The following is a 19554-nucleotide window of genomic DNA, read 5'->3' as shown; positions in this document are numbered from 1 at the left end:
TATGACCAATGGAGTCCAATCTGTGTTGGGTAGAGATAGGTATGTACCTCAATCAACGGATAAATGGTTGCGCAAGATCATGGATCGATTGAAGTTAGACATTACCATCATTGGATGATAGCTCAGTGGTTTAGAGGTTAAGCATACGCGCACGATAACGAGGGTGCTAAGTCCAAGTCCTGCGTGCGGGATCACGTACTTCTGAAAAGCCTCATATTAAGATGAAAAGGCCGTCCAGTGCTTCCAGGTTTCCCATGGTGGTCTACCTTTAATCGGCTCATAAATTCAACTATTAAATTATTTAAATATTGTCGTTTTTAACTATGACCATTAAAAATACATGATAACTTGACGTAAAATTATGTTCATGTACAAACACAACATCATCTCACTCAACTCTATTGTATTGAAATTATACCTCCTCAGAAGAAAAAAACAACCTAACATTGATTGATCAGTATTCCTCCCCATAAACAAATCAATAAGAATCCCATATCATACAAAATATACACTTTATATTGAATATCTATCTATACAGTTATATAAAAGAGTAGATAAACAAATTTCGCGCTGAAAACAAAAACATCTATTGATAACTAAACGAATTGAAATAATAATTGAATTCTTCACTTTTGAATAGATCTCCATTGAGATGTATTCATTGTATTGTCTTTTCAACAACAAAAACTCTACAATTTATAAGACTATTAGTTATAAACTATCAAAAGCAGTTAAATAATAAGTATCATCATTGATTTCAATATTTTTAGCTTCTTGTTTAAGTAAAGGATAAATATTCTCTAAATACCATGTGAATGTATGACAATTTAATGAATTAGGAATAGTTCTACGTAATTTTAAATCACCAGCTGGTATTATTTTAGACATTGGTGATACTGTATAATAATAAGAAAGATATTCTCTAGCTAATGTTAAATTAGTATCATGTTGAAACCATACTAATACAGTACGTTTATGATTACGTAGAATAGTAAATTCTTTACCCATAGGAAATGTATATGGATGTTCATTATGAAATATATGACCAACACGACTACATGGAATGATTTCAATTTGTCCATGACACATCCATGTTCTAAGTGATAATTCAATATTTTCACCACCCCATATATTCATTTCTTCATCATATCCACCATAATTAAAAAAATCATCTTTCCATACAGCAAATAAACCACCAGCTAATGCTGGTGTTTTAATTGGATAAATTAAATGATATACATCAGTTTTATTAAATTTAATTGATAATGGTGTTACATTTTCATGAATATGATGCCATCGAAATATTAAATCCCATGTGAAACCTCCTAAATATAAATTATCTTCAATATTATCATAATTTGATTTGTCTAGTGTTGACAGGATAAGTGGACTGACAATAAAATGTCTTACATCATCTGTAATTGAATATAAACAATAAAACAAAATTAAACGTTACTAGAAGAATGAGATAATCATTTTGAATTGAAGCATTTTTAGAAATTAATGTACCAATAAGAATCATAGTTGTAATTCTCTATCCTGAGTACATCCATATTGTCTTTAGACTAACATTCTACGCTTTGAATAATCCACTCTGTGACTGACAGTGATTAATCTTCAGTTAAGAATGTAATAATCTAAATGCTTACTTGTCAAGATGCATTTTTCTTCCATCCTAGGAAGGAGTTTTTTACAGTTTTGAAGGAAATGACGTCCCATGTGAAATTCTGCCTTATGACACACACATTCACACTTTAAGATGTCAGCATTGAGCTATTTAACATGATTTGAAATAATGCCTTGTTAATGAGTAGTAGACAGACTAAAATCCAAGACAAAGATTTCCTGTTGACTGCTTTCATACCAATGTAACTGAAGAAAATATAGGTATATTCTTTATTTCTTATCTTACATTTTCGATTTCATTGAGTAATATCTAATTTACAAGAGATAGATGAAAAGTTGGTTAAACTAATTATCACTACCTCGTAACTATATGAAAGATAACTTAATGTAATTTTTATAACATTTAATCATAATCTAAGTTCTTGTATATCATAACTTATTGAAATTTCCTGCATTTAAGATATAAATTTTCATTAAAATTGTGATTAAATACTGGAACATTCATACAAGGACATTTATTAACTTGTCAGTTCTTTTACACTATTTCTAATGTGATAGCGGATCAATTAACAGTTGTGATAATTCCAGTGAATGTCAGCTTAGTCATGAATTACTTATGATAAATATAATACATAAACAGTATCAGAATGGGTTTTGTGGAGAGTTTTAGAAATTTCACAGGTTGAAATCATGAGTCGATTGAAGCTAGACCACCATGGAAAACCTGGAAGCACTGGACGGCCGTTTCGTCCTAGTATGGGACTCCTCAGCAGCGCGCACCCACGATCCCGCACCACGCAGGGCTCGAACCCAGGGTCTACTGGCTTCGCGCGCGAGCACTTAACCACTAGGCCACTGAGCATGGATCCAACGGTGTTAATGTCTAACTTCAACCAATCCACGAAGTCGCGCCACCGTACACCATTTTCTTCAGTGAGTTACTATCTCACAACAGACCTGGTTGAACTCCACTGGTAACGGCTTCTCACTAGAATAGTACTAAATAGTACTTGAATTATCCGAGCCATCGTAAATGATGGATAGTGTTTGTGGTTTTTTCTAACATAAAGAGATATTCTTGAATAGATACTGTAGAATTTATAAACATTCATGTATCACAGTCTCCACAAGTAAATATACTCATATATTTCAAGTAATTTTTATTACAAACTGGCATCATTTGGATTAGAGGTGAAAACGAGGGAACATTGAACAGTTATACCGTTCTACTAAATTAAAAACACCAACTATATCTGGGTAATTTGCAAAGTATTCAGTTTTAGAAAAAATTAACCCTGGAGATTTTTATCTGATAGTCACTAGACTATCTGCACTAACCAATCACCAAGTAATAAACAATGTCAGTTTATCTATTTCTTAGTTCTGACCAAGTTCTTTTAAACACGTTTGCAATATAGCCACTATATAAGGTCGCTTCACATATCATTAAGCTGTTTAATTTTACATACTAAATGTGTTCAACAAGAATCATTGGATTTTTTAGTTCATTCTTTTTGGTACTTGTCACTAGGTTGTACATTAAAACCGGGTAAAAATGAATATCCTTCGACTTGATTACCTCAGTGGTAACACCACTCGTTGTTGGTATAGATTACAAACTCTATATGAGTATCAATTCTCTTAAGATAGCATATACTCTTTGTTGATATATTCCAACTAGCATATAAACTAGGTTCAAGACATCCTATCAACTGTCTTCAGTCATCTTACTCTGTACTACTGTATACATTCATTAGAATGTCTCGAAAATACCTTAAAAAAAACATGTTCCCTGGACCATATCGTTAATAAATCTCACATAACATATATCACAATAAATTAGATTTTAACTATATAGATTAAATTTATGATGGAGTTTTGTTCGCTGAACTGGAAGATTTAGTTGTGGAGCTTTCATCTTTCTTCTGAACGATATCATCAGCACAAACTTCCTTCTTCTTAGATCAAATTTATTTCAGTTCTAAACTATTATTAATATAAGTATCCGAAGGGTTTCTTGTGGATATTATAGTAATTTCAATAGTCAAGATCATGAGTCAATTGAAGCTAGACCAACATGGAAAACCTGGAAGCACTGGAGAGCCGTTACGTTCTATTGTGGGACTCCTCAGTAATGCACATCGACGATCCCGCCTGGCGAGATTCGAACCCAAGAATATAAGAAATTAAGTTTTTTTACTCTACAAATATAATGATAAGAGCTCATAATGATTAAAGAATTTTTAATTTATTAAGATAGAAATCAACAGAATGAAGTATTGAATAACTTCACAGTTTATCAAATCAGTCTTGATAGTTTAATTATAAAACTTACAATAAGATTTTGTTATCATGCCCTCATTTATTTATTTATTTATTTGAACACATAAATATTGGTACAAAGGGGCACCGAATAGATAGGGGTCACACAAGTCACTTCATTTGTATGTAAGCTGTGATACTGCCCTGGTGCCCAGACCGAAACAGGTGGTTTCTTAGGGTGCCACGCCCGTAGCCTTCGACTTATTGCCCCCAAATGCCCTGGTATGGCCGAGAGTGAGGAGATTTCACTTAGCCACGCGTATAAAGCCACTGCCAGGGAAGTCTTACTCACTGCCTTCTCGTGCCACGGGTGTTTTTACGAAATTGAGAGGACGAAGAGCTAATGTCCAGCGCTTTAACCAGGTTGGTGGATATGGAGGATCCACCTATGAGAGTTGGAAAACCTTGATTCCAAACCATTAATACACATGTGCTTCATGATTCTGAGGGAAAAATGGCGTATGAAGCAATTATTTGTCACCGGCTAGCATGGGACTGCATATCTTGCCCAAATTATCATTACCGTTTTCTATTTAATTTCTTTAATCATAATTAGTAGTGGCTTAAATATTTATGAGTTAGTTCTCTCACAACAAAGGGTTTTTAAACTAATTGGAGCTCAATTAAATAAAATAGAAAGTAAGTGAAAGGAAAGATCATATTGGAAAACAATGTAGATACGCCATTCTGGATAATAAATCAATAATCCTACGGTAAGTTCAATATGAGAACATACAGTTTTTAAACAAATGATGATGGTTGAATTTCATATGATTTAGACTTAAATAAACGTTGAATAATAATACAAAGGATGATATAATATTAATTTAGTGACTTGCCCGAACCAAGTATTTCACAATCGAGGAAGATATTTATCTATCTTGCGCTCTTATTCAACCAGTGGAACTCATTCGTTTTCATAGCTACTTCAGTATATGTTTAGCCATCCTTACATGTTAGTTTTATCTGGCATAAGATGTTAGTAGGAGGCTGGAGGGAAGCAGGAGGAAATCATGTCCAGGTTGATAATAGCCAGCAAGAAATGCCTATAAACTCGAGGAAGTCAAAATTCCTCTTGAGATTGTGACCTAAAACACCTGATGTATTACAATTAAAACTATTCAAGCTTTCTTTGCACAATATTGATTATCCCCAGTCACCAAAGATTAGACGAAGCTTAACGAGACGTCAAATAATTTAAAGCAATGGCCACATTTAAAATAGTTCAATCTAATCAATATCCAAGACTAAAATAACTATTAAGTGAACAATTAACATACATTTGATATTTTTATAAACCTAGATTAAACATCAGAACTGTAACCCCGAAATTCTGCCAATTATTGTTAACCATTCTCTTTAAGCATATGTGCATTTTATGAGGATTGTCTCAATATCACCATTAAGTCACAAGCATTATAAGCAGACACAGATGGTGGTAAGCAGTGGAATCTAGAACTTTGTAGTTGGAAATCGTTTGAAGTTTTAACAGGAAATAATGTTGTACACTTCTATGATTACATTGCATCTCAGTACAACTGGTTGACTAAACAATTTTTCCCTATTAAGTTTACATATTTAAAAACCTATGGCTGATGATTTCTTCAATATCTCAGTATACTTTAATGCCGAATTCCCCATTCTTAAACACATATCTGAATCGAATGTAGTAGAAAGTAGTTTGACTAATGATTAACTCTATTTCTCAGCACAATATTATGAGGCTACCTATCGTAGATAAACTTTCTCACTGAACTTCCCTCAACGATCAGGCGGTCCTAATTATTTAGTTATTTTTGGTTGTGTTACTGTTTGGAAGAGGTCTGTGTAGTTAGCGTACTACCATTTAAGACTATGTGATCCTAAAAAGATGATCTTCTTAGCATTTTTTAAAGATTTTTTCATCCAGCTAGCTTTATCGACTATTTTATCTCATTTTAATACAGGTTACCAATCCCCAGTTCTTCTGAAACCCCATACTGTCTCACTTTGTCCTCACTAGTATGGGAAAACATTCCCGAACGCATGGTAAGCAGGAATAATCAATGAAGCTCAACAAACGTGAGAATAAGATAGACGTCACTGACATTTAGGGGTCACAAAATATCGAAAAATGACCGCAGTTACAAATGTGAACAGTAATATACGTACCTAATAATTTTCAAGTAGCGTGGTCACTGCAATTCCTGATAGTCCGAGATTTTATGCAAGCGAAATTTACGAGTTCACAATTCTAAAAATCCAAGTACTGGAATTAAACAATCATCCAATTTCCCTAGGTTTTCAATGGTGTTTCAAACTATGTCAGTCCCTAATTTACTCTATTTTCAAATTAATGAACATTTAGATTACCAAGTAGATAATTTTGTTCAAACTTATTGGTATAAACGAATCTTGTTACTACCAATAACTGAAGATCTTTAGTAAAATCCTTCGTGAGGTTCTAGTTTTGAAATCTCAAATTGGAACAAAAGAGCCATCGAGTATTCTATAATATTAGATTTCTCATCTTATCTTATACTTCAAACAATCCCTCACATCAAGTGAATGAAGATAGCGTTGGGCACTCACAGTCAATATATCGAAATTTCCTTGTAAAATAAAATTTCTTTATTTGCTTGACACATGGGATATTAATTCTATACTAATTAGTTTGGGTTAAATTTTAAATGTAATCACGTATCATGTGATGAAAGCATAGTTTATGAAATAAGTCTAATGATATAATCAAATGGTAATCTTACATGGTAATTTCGAAGTTCTTTTCTCATCCTGTTGACTCGGTAGATTTAGTTGTCCATGTTTTTCTTGTTGATGTTGTTTTCTTAAGCTTATCAGTTGGACAACTAATGGTTCTAACCAATATTCCAATGTTTCAACATGAGCATCAAGAAATACTAGTATCTCACCAGTAGCATTCCGTGCACCATTCATACGTGATTTAATTAAACCCACTCGATTTTCATTTCGTATTACACGTATCTATATAAGTATAATGTATATTAAAGAATTATATATCAAAGTAACTTATTTATCATATACAAGTTGTACATAAATAATTATACTGTAGTCATTTGTAATTTTCTTTAAAATGAAAAATTTTCAACTTCATGATTGAAAACATTTTGTAGCATCTGTTCGTATATCTGCTTAGTAGTGTAAGTACTGATGGTAGTTTGAGTAGTGAAATTAATTTACGCTTAGTGAAAGCCAGACGAGTTTATGCCAATTTAGGCCATCTTTGACTTCCTTATGATGTTAGTCTGGCTGTAAAAGACAGGATCTACAACGCGTCAGTGAGAACAGTTTTTCTCAATGCTTGTGAAACCTGGCCTCTCTGAGTTGAGGATATTAAGAGACTATCCCCGTTTAGTTCTCGTTTTCTCCGGAGGATTGCTGACATTCAACCGAGACACCATGTTAGTAATATGAAGTTTTGGAAACTTGTTTTCTGGCACAGAGATGATTATTCGGTTGATGTCACCATTTTGAAACACATATACAACGAATGTTATATTAGCGAACTCCATATTCTGTATTATTTGCCGACGCTGGAACTGCTTAGAAAATGTAGAAAGGTGATCAGTGTATGACATGTTGTCGCGCTATGAAAAAACCTATACAGGAATGGCATTTATTAATCCTATTCGAACCTCTAGTTGCAGTCCTAATGATAGTATAACTCAGTGGCTTGAGATGGTATCATACATGTCTCAGAATGGGAGTGGCGTTCCTACCATAACATTCTTTCACTTTCTTCATAAAGTTGAAAGTAACTTCTTCAATCGATAGAATCCTTTTTGGTTGTATTTCTCTTAACTGAAATTCTTTCCCGATTGTTGTTATTGTTCTACTCTCAAGTATTAATTTCTACTGAGTTTTCTTTTTCTTATTACAATCACCTTTTCTCTATCTCTTCACGATTTCATTTTTACTGTGTGATGCATATATATTTTGGTGCCCCTTTTACAAATGTTTACGTGTTCAAATATATAAATTGCTCTTTGTTGACATTGAAGAAAGATTTTATGTGAACAGAAATTGGATAAATGACAATAGTTAGGTTTCAATACAGTACCTATTTGACATGTTAAATGAAGATACTTAGTTCCATGTTCTTAAAACTAGAATTTAAATGCTTTTAAGGTGTAAGGCTTGGAAGTAGTATAACTGATATTATGACTAACTTACAACACGAATTTATTTATTAGGACACATAATTATTGGTACAAAGGGGCACCGAATACATATGCACCACACAAGTCACTTCATTTGTGTATGGGCCGTGATACTACTCAGGTGCACGGACCGAAACAGGTGGTTTTCTCAGAGAGCCACACCCGAAGCCTTCGACCTAAAGGTCTGATCTACAAGGCAGTGGAGTAACGTCAGGAGTTGCAGTGTCATGATAACCGGTGAGTAATAATTGTTTCATACGCCATTTGTTCTCTCAGGATCGTTGATCCCATGTGTACTAATGGTTTGAAATCAGGATATTCCAACTTCCATAGGTGAACTCTCCATATCCACCAACCCGGTTAAAGCGCCAGACATCCGCTTTTCGTCCTCTCAATTTCGCAAAAAAAAGTAATGCCGTGAGAAAGCAGTGAGTAAGACTTCCGTGTCAATGATTGTATGCACGTAGTTATGTGAGAGCATTTGAAGTGGGAGAGTTAACTCTCCCCACTGTCGGCTGTACTAGGGCATTTTGGTTCTACAATATGAATAGTCAATATTCTATTCCACCAACTAACTAAACTATATACATAAAATAAATCCAGGTCTATAATAATAATGCACATTCATAATCAATTTCCTGACATAAACCACGACAGATGATGATTTAAAAATACATAAAATCTATGACAAGAATGAAGAAGAAAAACTAAATCCAGTGACATATTTTTCATCTATTTCTGAGTAATGATATAACAAAATATTAGGCTTATAAATTTGAATATATAACAGTACAATGAAACAACTGTTAAGTTGATGTTACAGAATAAGAAAATAGAAATTTTCGAATTTCTACATTATTTTTTCAGTTTCCTTCCTAACAAACATTCATTTTCAGAAGGGGTTTTGCGGAAATTTTAAATAATTTCGATGGTTGAAATCATGAGTCAATTAAAGCTAAACAACCATGAAAAACCTGGAAGCAGTGGATGGCCGTTTCGTCCTATCGCCAGACTCCTCAACAGCGCGCATTCACGATCCCGACCCCCACGAGATTCGGACCCAGGACCTATGAGTCTCGCGCGCGAGCGCTTAACCATTAGACCACTGAGCCAGCCGGCATGCAACGGTGTTAACGTCTAACTTCAACCAATCCACAAAACCACGCCAATGTCTTCCATTGTCATCAGTGAGTTACTATCTCACAGCAAACCCGATTGAACTCCATTGGTCACAGCTTCTCACTAGAACTCCAGAAGTGTCTCTTGAAGTCAGTTACTAGTGAGCAGGTGATTATTATCAGAAGAGGATTTTGGAGATCTTAATAATTTCAATAGTTGAAATTATGAGTCAATTGAAGCTAGACCACCACGGAAAACATTTATTTAATTAATTCATGAACTTGGTATTATTTAAAAGAAAAACTTTTTGTTTCTAACTTGTAGTTACTTAACCAATAATTAGATGAATAATTTCAGTACAAAGTGTAACTCTAGAAAAACATCTTTGAATTGATGTAAGAAATAGATTTGATGTTTAATTTAAGCTTATTCCTTAATATAATTACTGTAAAAATTTAGAAGCCACCTTCAATATATCATTTGGTTATGATAATAATAATCATTTCACAGATATTTGTTTAGAGAACCTTTTACGGTTAAATACTACTAATAAGAGGTTTTCCAAAAACTGTATGTGTTAGTAGTAAATGTAAAGTAAGATAATCGTTTGGTAGGTTAAATAGTATGATCTCAACAATAGCTGCTAGCCTGGAATGATCTCATGGCTTATTTACTGTGTCAAACCAAACATCTTATACCACTTTGAATATTTTTACTTTGAGATCCTAGTATATCAGTCAGGTTAGTTGTAAAGGGATGTCAGAGCCCGAAGTCATGTCACTGACTGTATCAAACTACAGTGACAGTAAGATACTTCCTTTGATAACCTATATCTCTGCCAATTATATCTTCCTTCAAACAGAAAGTCGTTCATGAATAAAAATATATTATACTATCTTTTAATCCTGAAAATTATTAATACAGAGCAACAAAATCCACTCAGAGAAAGGTAGAATGTAAGTGGTCTTAACCAAATTTCCCTTGAAATATACAATCACACTATATATATATAGATTTGAACCCAGGATGTATCAGTTTCGCGTGTGATCGCTTAACTTCTAGACCACTGAGACGGCCTTCATCCAATAGTGTTAATGTCTAACTTCAACTAATCCACGAAATTGTACCACCATTGTTTAATAAATTTGCTAATAATTCTAACAATGATGAAACAAAAAATATTTAGAATCAATGCAACCTTTTATCAAGATATTAGAATCAATTAGCAAGTAAAATCAAGAGTTCAGACTGAACTTCATTTATCATTTAATATTCTAGGTAAATATTTAACTAAGAAATAGAACCATATTCATTTTAACAAAAATTAAAAATCACTGTTTTTTTTAATTTTTCAGTGATTCTTTTTGTTTTATTTTCTTTTTCTTTTTGTTTTTCTTCTATTTTTTCTTTTGTCTATTCTTTCAACTTAACTAAGATATTTATCTATTTTTATAGAGAAAAAAAGAAAAGAAAAACAACTGTCAATAATTTTTTTATTGTGAAAAGAAAAAAACTGCGGCCGAAATTCATGCAACCTTGACATTTTCCTAAGTAATAGATTTTTTCTTTTTTTAGTCTTCATAATAATTCTATTATAATATGATAGTTCAATGTAATTGTATGACACTAAAAATGAAACTGAAAATACACAAATTACGCTATAGATAGATAGATAGATAGATAGATAGATAGATAGATAGATAGATAGATAGATAGATAGATAGATAGATAGATAGATAGATAGATAGATAGATAGATAGATAGATAGATAGATAGATAGATAGATAGATAGATAGATAGATAGATAGATAGATAGATAGATAGATAGATAGATAGATAGATAGATAGATAGATAGATAGATAGATAGATAGATAGATAGATAGATAGATAGATAGATAGATAGATAGATAGATAGATAGATAGATAGATAGATAGATAGATAGATAGATAGATAGATAGATAGATAGATAGATAGATAGATAGATAGATAGATAGATAGATAGATAGATAGATAGATAGATAGATAGATAGATAGATAGATAGATAGATAGATAGATAGATAGATAGATAGATAGATAGATAGATAGATAGATAGATAGATAGATAGATAGATAGATAGATAGATAGATAGATAGATAGATAGATAGATAGATAGATAGATAGATAGATAGATAGATAGATAGATAGATAGATAGATAGATAGATAGATAGATAGATAGATAGATAGATAGATAGATAGATAGATAGATAGATAGATAGATAGATAGATAGATAGATAGATAGATAGATAGATAGATAGATAGATAGATAGATAGATAGATAGATAGATAGATAGATAGATAGATAGATAGATAGATAGATAGATAGATAGATAGATAGATAGATAGATAGATAGATAGATAGATAGATAGATAGATAGATAGATAGATAGATAGATAGATAGATAGATAGATAGATAGATAGATAGATAGATAGATAGATAGATAGATAGATAGATAGATAGATAGATAGATAGATAGATAGATAGATAGATAGATAGATAGATAGATAGATAGATAGATAGATAGATAGATAGATAGATAGATAGATAGATAGATAGATAGATAGATAGATAGATAGATAGATAGATAGATAGATAGATAGATAGATAGATAGATAGATAGATAGATAGATAGATAGATAGATAGATAGATAGATAGATAGATAGATAGATAGATAGATAGATAGATAGATAGATAGATAGATAGATAGATAGATAGATAGATAGATAGATAGATAGATAGATAGATAGATAGATAGATAGATAGATAGATAGATAGATAGATAGATAGATAGATAGATAGATAGATAGATAGATAGATAGATAGATAGATAGATAGATAGATAGATAGATAGATAGATAGATAGATAGATAGATAGATAGATAGATAGATAGATAGATAGATAGATAGATAGATAGATAGATAGATAGATAGATAGATAGATAGATAGATAGATAGATAGATAGATAGATAGATAGATAGATAGATAGATAGATAGATAGATAGATAGATAGATAGATAGATAGATAGATAGATAGATAGATAGATAGATAGATAGATAGATAGATAGATAGATAGATAGATAGATAGATAGATAGATAGATAGATAGATAGATAGATAGATAGATAGATAGATAGATAGATAGATAGATAGATAGATAGATAGATAGATAGATAGATAGATAGATAGATAGATAGATAGATAGATAGATAGATAGATAGATAGATAGATAGATAGATAGATAGATAGATAGATAGATAGATAGATAGATAGATAGATAGATAGATAGATAGATAGATAGATAGATAGATAGATAGATAGATAGATAGATAGATAGATAGATAGATAGATAGATAGATAGATAGATAGATAGATAGATAGATAGATAGATAGATAGATAGATAGATAGATAGATAGATAGATAGATAGATAGATAGATAGATAGATAGATAGATAGATAGATAGATAGATAGATAGATAGATAGATAGATAGATAGATAGATAGATAGATAGATAGATAGATAGATAGATAGATAGATAGATAGATAGATAGATAGATAGATAGATAGATAGATAGATAGATAGATAGATAGATAGATAGATAGATAGATAGATAGATAGATAGATAGATAGATAGATAGATAGATAGATAGATAGATAGATAGATAGATAGATAGATAGATAGATAGATAGATAGATAGATAGATAGATAGATAGATAGATAGATAGATAGATAGATAGATAGATAGATAGATAGATAGATAGATAGATAGATAGATAGATAGATAGATAGATAGATAGATAGATAGATAGATAGATAGATAGATAGATAGATAGATAGATAGATAGATAGATAGATAGATAGATAGATAGATAGATAGATAGATAGATAGATAGATAGATAGATAGATAGATAGATAGATAGATAGATAGATAGATAGATAGATAGATAGATAGATAGATAGATAGATAGATAGATAGATAGATAGATAGATAGATAGATAGATAGATAGATAGATAGATAGATAGATAGATAGATAGATAGATAGATAGATAGATAGATAGATAGATAGATAGATAGATAGATAGATAGATAGATAGATAGATAGATAGATAGATAGATAGATAGATAGATAGATAGATAGATAGATAGATAGATAGATAGATAGATAGATAGATAGATAGATAGATAGATAGATAGATAGATAGATAGATAGATAGATAGATAGATAGATAGATAGATAGATAGATAGATAGATAGATAGATAGATAGATAGATAGATAGATAGATAGATAGATAGATAGATAGATAGATAGATAGATAGATAGATAGATAGATAGATAGATAGATAGATAGATAGATAGATAGATAGATAGATAGATAGATAGATAGATAGATAGATAGATAGATAGATAGATAGATAGATAGATAGATAGATAGATAGATAGATAGATAGATAGATAGATAGATAGATAGATAGATAGATAGATAGATAGATAGATAGATAGATAGATAGATAGATAGATAGATAGATAGATAGATAGATAGATAGATAGATAGATAGATAGATAGATAGATAGATAGATAGATAGATAGATAGATAGATAGATAGATAGATAGATAGATAGATAGATAGATAGATAGATAGATAGATAGATAGATAGATAGATAGATAGATAGATAGATAGATAGATAGATAGATAGATAGATAGATAGATAGATAGATAGATAGATAGATAGATAGATAGATAGATAGATAGATAGATAGATAGATAGATAGATAGATAGATAGATAGATAGATAGATAGATAGATAGATAGATAGATAGATAGATAGATAGATAGATAGATAGATAGATAGATAGATAGATAGATAGATAGATAGATAGATAGATAGATAGATAGATAGATAGATAGATAGATAGATAGATAGATAGATAGATAGATAGATAGATAGATAGATAGATAGATAGATAGATAGATAGATAGATAGATAGATAGATAGATAGATAGATAGATAGATAGATAGATAGATAGATAGATAGATAGATAGATAGATAGATAGATAGATAGATAGATAGATAGATAGATAGATAGATAGATAGATAGATAGATAGATAGATAGATAGATAGATAGATAGATAGATAGATAGATAGATAGATAGATAGATAGATAGATAGATAGATAGATAGATAGATAGATAGATAGATAGATAGATAGATAGATAGATAGATAGATAGATAGATAGATAGATAGATAGATAGATAGATAGATAGATAGATAGATAGATAGATAGATAGATAGATAGATAGATAGATAGATAGATAGATAGATAGATAGATAGATAGATAGATAGATAGATAGATAGATAGATAGATAGATAGATAGATAGATAGATAGATAGATAGATAGATAGATAGATAGATAGATAGATAGATAGATAGATAGATAGATAGATAGATAGATAGATAGATAGATAGATAGATAGATAGATAGATAGATAGATAGATAGATAGATAGATAGATAGATAGATAGATAGATAGATAGATAGATAGATAGATAGATAGATAGATAGATAGATAGATAGATAGATAGATAGATAGATAGATAGATAGATAGATAGATAGATAGATAGATAGATAGATAGATAGATAGATAGATAGATAGATAGATAGATAGATAGATAGATAGATAGATAGATAGATAGATAGATAGATAGATAGATAGATAGATAGATAGATAGATAGATAGATAGATAGATAGATAGATAGATAGATAGATAGATAGATAGATAGATAGATAGATAGATAGATAGATAGATAGATAGATAGATAGATAGATAGATAGATAGATAGATAGATAGATAGATAGATAGATAGATAGATAGATAGATAGATAGATAGATAGATAGATAGATAGATAGATAGATAGATAGATAGATAGATAGATAGATAGATAGATAGATAGATAGATAGATAGATAGATAGATAGATAGATAGATAGATAGATAGATAGATAGATAGATAGATAGATAGATAGATAGATAGATAGATAGATAGATAGATAGATAGATAGATAGATAGATAGATAGATAGATAGATAGATAGATAGATAGATAGATAGATAGATAGATAGATAGATAGATAGATAGATAGATAGATAGATAGATAGATAGATAGATAGATAGATAGATAGATAGATAGATAGATAGATAGATAGATAGATAGATAGATAGATAGATAGATAGATAGATAGATAGATAGATAGATAGATAGATAGATAGATAGATAGATAGATAGATAGATAGATAGATAGATAGATAGATAGATAGATAGATAGATAGATAGATAGATAGATAGATAGATAGATAGATAGATAGATAGATAGATAGATAGATAGATAGATAGATAGATAGATAGATAGATAGATAGATAGATAGATAGATAGATAGATAGATAGATAGATAGATAGATAGATAGATAGATAGATAGATAGATAGATAGATAGATAGATAGATAGATAGATAGATAGATAGATAGATAGATAGATAGATAGATAGATAGATAGATAGATAGATAGATAGATAGATAGATAGATAGATAGATAGATAGATAGATAGATAGATAGATAGATAGATAGATAGATAGATAGATAGATAGATAGATAGATAGATAGATAGATAGATAGATAGATAGATAGATAGATAGATAGATAGATAGATAGATAGATAGATAGATAGATAGATAGATAGATAGATAGATAGATAGATAGATAGATAGATAGATAGATAGATAGATAGATAGATAGATAGATAGATAGATAGATAGATAGATAGATAGATAGATAGATAGATAGATAGATAGATAGATAGATAGATAGATAGATAGATAGATAGATAGATAGATAGATAGATAGATAGATAGATAGATAGATAGATAGATAGATAGATAGATAGATAGATAGATAGATAGATAGATAGATAGATAGATAGATAGATAGATAGATAGATAGATAGATAGATAGATAGATAGATAGATAGATAGATAGATAGATAGATAGATAGATAGATAGATAGATAGATAGATAGATAGATAGATAGATAGATAGATAGATAGATAGATAGATAGATAGATAGATAGATAGATAGATAGATAGATAGATAGATAGATAGATAGATAGATAGATAGATAGATAGATAGATAGATAGATAGATAGATAGATAGATAGATAGATAGATAGATAGATAGATAGATAGATAGATAGATAGATAGATAGATAGATAGATAGATAGATAGATAGATAGATAGATAGATAGATAGATAGATAGATAGATAGATAGATAGATAGATAGATAGATAGATAGATAGATAGATAGATAGATAGATAGATAGATAGATAGATAGATAGATAGATAGATAGATAGATAGATAGATAGATAGATAGATAGATAGATAGATAGATAGATAGATAGATAGATAGATAGATAGATAGATAGATAGATAGATAGATAGATAGATAGATAGATAGATAGATAGATAGATAGATAGATAGATAGATAGATAGATAGATAGATAGATAGATAGATAGATAGATAGATAGATAGATAGATAGATAGATAGATAGATAGATAGATAGATAGATAGATAGATAGATAGATAGATAGATAGATAGATAGATAGATAGATAGATAGATAGATAGATAGATAGATAGATAGATAGATAGATAGATAGATAGATAGATAGATAGATAGATAGATAGATAGATAGATAGATAGATAGATAGATAGATAGATAGATAGATAGATAGATAGATAGATAGATAGATAGATAGATAGATAGATAGATAGATAGATAGATAGATAGATAGATAGATAGATAGATAGATAGATAGATAGATAGATAGATAGATAGATAGATAGATGAATGTAAATCTTAGTGTTAATCGAATTCTTAGAAATCGAAGCTATGTAGGCAGTAAACTTTGAAAATACAATATCATTCATCTAAAAAGCATACTTGGTACTTGGAATTCACCCAAATATTTTTTGTGAAAATTTTACTATCTGACGACACAACCTAGTGGTTAGGAATCAAATACTCCGACCATCAAACATCTTTCTACAAGGTAATGAAAGCTATACACCACTGTAAATAAATAGATTAAGTAAAAAACGTTATTGCTTATTATGCAACCTTTCAGTGGTGGTTGACTGGTCTATGATGACCCAGACATCTGAGGGTGTTAGCGGGACATAGACTAGATTAAAGCATGCTCAATGCATGATTGCTTTGGTGCACGCTGATTGGCTAATTCTTATCCAGTCAGCACTAGTCGATAGTTGGAGAATACTCTGGAATCTTCTTATGTAAAAACTATAAATATACTGACGTTTTCCCTATTGGCTTCTGGCTTGCACCTTGTCTCCATCTAACCTTGTTATTTGGAATATAATCTCTTTCCTGTTCAACCGTGTTTTGATTTGGGGTCTTGTCGAGTGAATCGGTGTCCAAGAATACTAAGCAATAGGAATAGCTGGGTCATAACCGTAAGAAACAGAGTTATAACAGAGGGGAAGAACGAGATATAATAGACAGGTTGGATGCAACTAGAAGATTCGGACTTCTTAGATGACCTATCTCTTTTATCCTATACACACGAACAAATTCAGGTCAAGACAAACAGTGTAACAGCAGCCTTTATAGCAGTAGGCCTCAAATAACACAAAGTAAAAAGCAAGATCCTCAAATACAACATAAACAGCACTAACTCATTCATACTTAATGGAGAAACTCTGGAAGGGCTGGAAACTTTCACTTATCTGGGTAGCATCGTCGATGAACGTGGAGGTCTGATGAAGACGTAAAGGTGAAGAGTGGCAAATCGAGGAAAACATTTCTACGGGTGAAGAACATATGGGACTTAAAACAACTTTTAATCAATATCGGTGTCACAATCTTCAATACGAACTTCAAGACAGTCCTACTGGACGGAGCTGAAACTTAAACAACTACCACAACCATCATCAAAATGGCTCAAGTATTTATAAACAGTTGTCGACGTAAGATACTTAATTTCCGTTGACCAGATACAATTAGAAACAGTCTACTATGGGAGAGAACAAACCAACTCCCAGCTGAGGAGGAAATTAGGAAAACACGTTGGAAGTGGATAGGACACATATTGAGGAAATCATCAAACTGCATCACGAGGCAAGCCCTGCCGTGGAATCCTGAAGGGAAACGAAAAAGAGGAAGACTAATGAACACACTGTGCCGAGAGTTGGAAGCAGACATGAAAAGGATAGATAAAAAACGGGAAGAACTGGAAAGCATTGCTTGGGACAGAGTTGGATGGAGAATGCTGGTGAGCGGACCTATGCTCCTCCATGAGGGTAACAGGCGTAGGTAAGTAAGTAAGTTTTGGAAACGAATCGCCATAGTACAGGAAATTATTTAAAATAGAATGAAATTAATCTAACTTTTTAGTTGACCATTTAGAAAGTTTCATTAATATCAAACAATTTTTTTCTGTTTCCGCAACATTTAACCTATGTAGTTGAATTTATTTATACTAAAGTCGTCAAAACAGTAAGTGATTTTAATTAAAAGTTTCTAGTGTTACACTTTCCATCTTTTGATACCTACCAATTGTATGTCCATTCAGTTATAGCTTGTGCCCTGTGCGCCTATCAATGTATAACGTAATGATACCGTCAGTTAGAGAACAGTAATTTATCGACCGGATCAATGACGCATAAAACACATACGAGCAGCCTAGAGCCCTTATCGGTCCTCCTTCCTGCCTAGCCCAACCATTTAAGTCCAGAACACCAATCTGAGCCTCTGCGATATAAATCATTTATTTCAAACACACTGGGTTTATATAACAACCAGATAGACCACATCGTACCATAAAATAGGAAATAACATTTGTACAAAACTTAGCCATATGTGCCTGTGAATAAGGGAGATAGTAATTGATAGATAGGGTATAACTCAAGAATGGTAAATCGTATAATAATAAAGCTTATAATAGGAGGAACATGAATATACATAGTTTAGCTACTTAATAATTATGCAATAAAACTATACGTATAGTATTAGTCCAGAAACAGGTTCCAACAGTCACCATTCATTATTCTCATCGGGATATAACAGATTCAGATATGAATAAATAACACACAGAAGACTTGGAACTTGCATAGTTGATCAAGATAAACATCTACTGGATACTAAAAGCTCTTTATATATTTCGCAGTTTGTT

The 19554-nt window shown here is 30.9% G+C and overlaps 1 protein-coding gene across 1 annotated transcript in view; it reads right to left on the bottom strand.

Moving 5' to 3' along the window:
• Positions 1-498: 498 nt before the first annotated feature.
• Positions 499-19554, bottom strand: part of GALNT2 (Polypeptide N-acetylgalactosaminyltransferase 2) — a 34419-nt gene continuing 15363 nt past the window's right edge. Inside the window, exons 2-3 of the mRNA XM_035733499.2 lie at positions 6693-6930; positions 499-1415 (exon numbers count right to left, since the gene is read on the bottom strand). Of these exons, the coding sequence (XP_035590111.2) occupies positions 712-1415; positions 6693-6930 (942 nt within the window). The 3' untranslated portion in view covers positions 499-711. The remainder of the gene's footprint in view (positions 1416-6692; positions 6931-19554) is intronic.

The sequence above is a fragment of the Schistosoma haematobium genome, chromosome 4, assembly GCF_000699445.3.
Source record: "Schistosoma haematobium chromosome 4, whole genome shotgun sequence".
Lineage (NCBI taxonomy): Eukaryota > Metazoa > Platyhelminthes > Trematoda > Strigeidida > Schistosomatidae > Schistosoma > Schistosoma haematobium.
The sequence above is the reverse complement of the archived record's forward strand: the minus strand, read 5'-3'. Positions and strand labels throughout refer to the sequence as shown.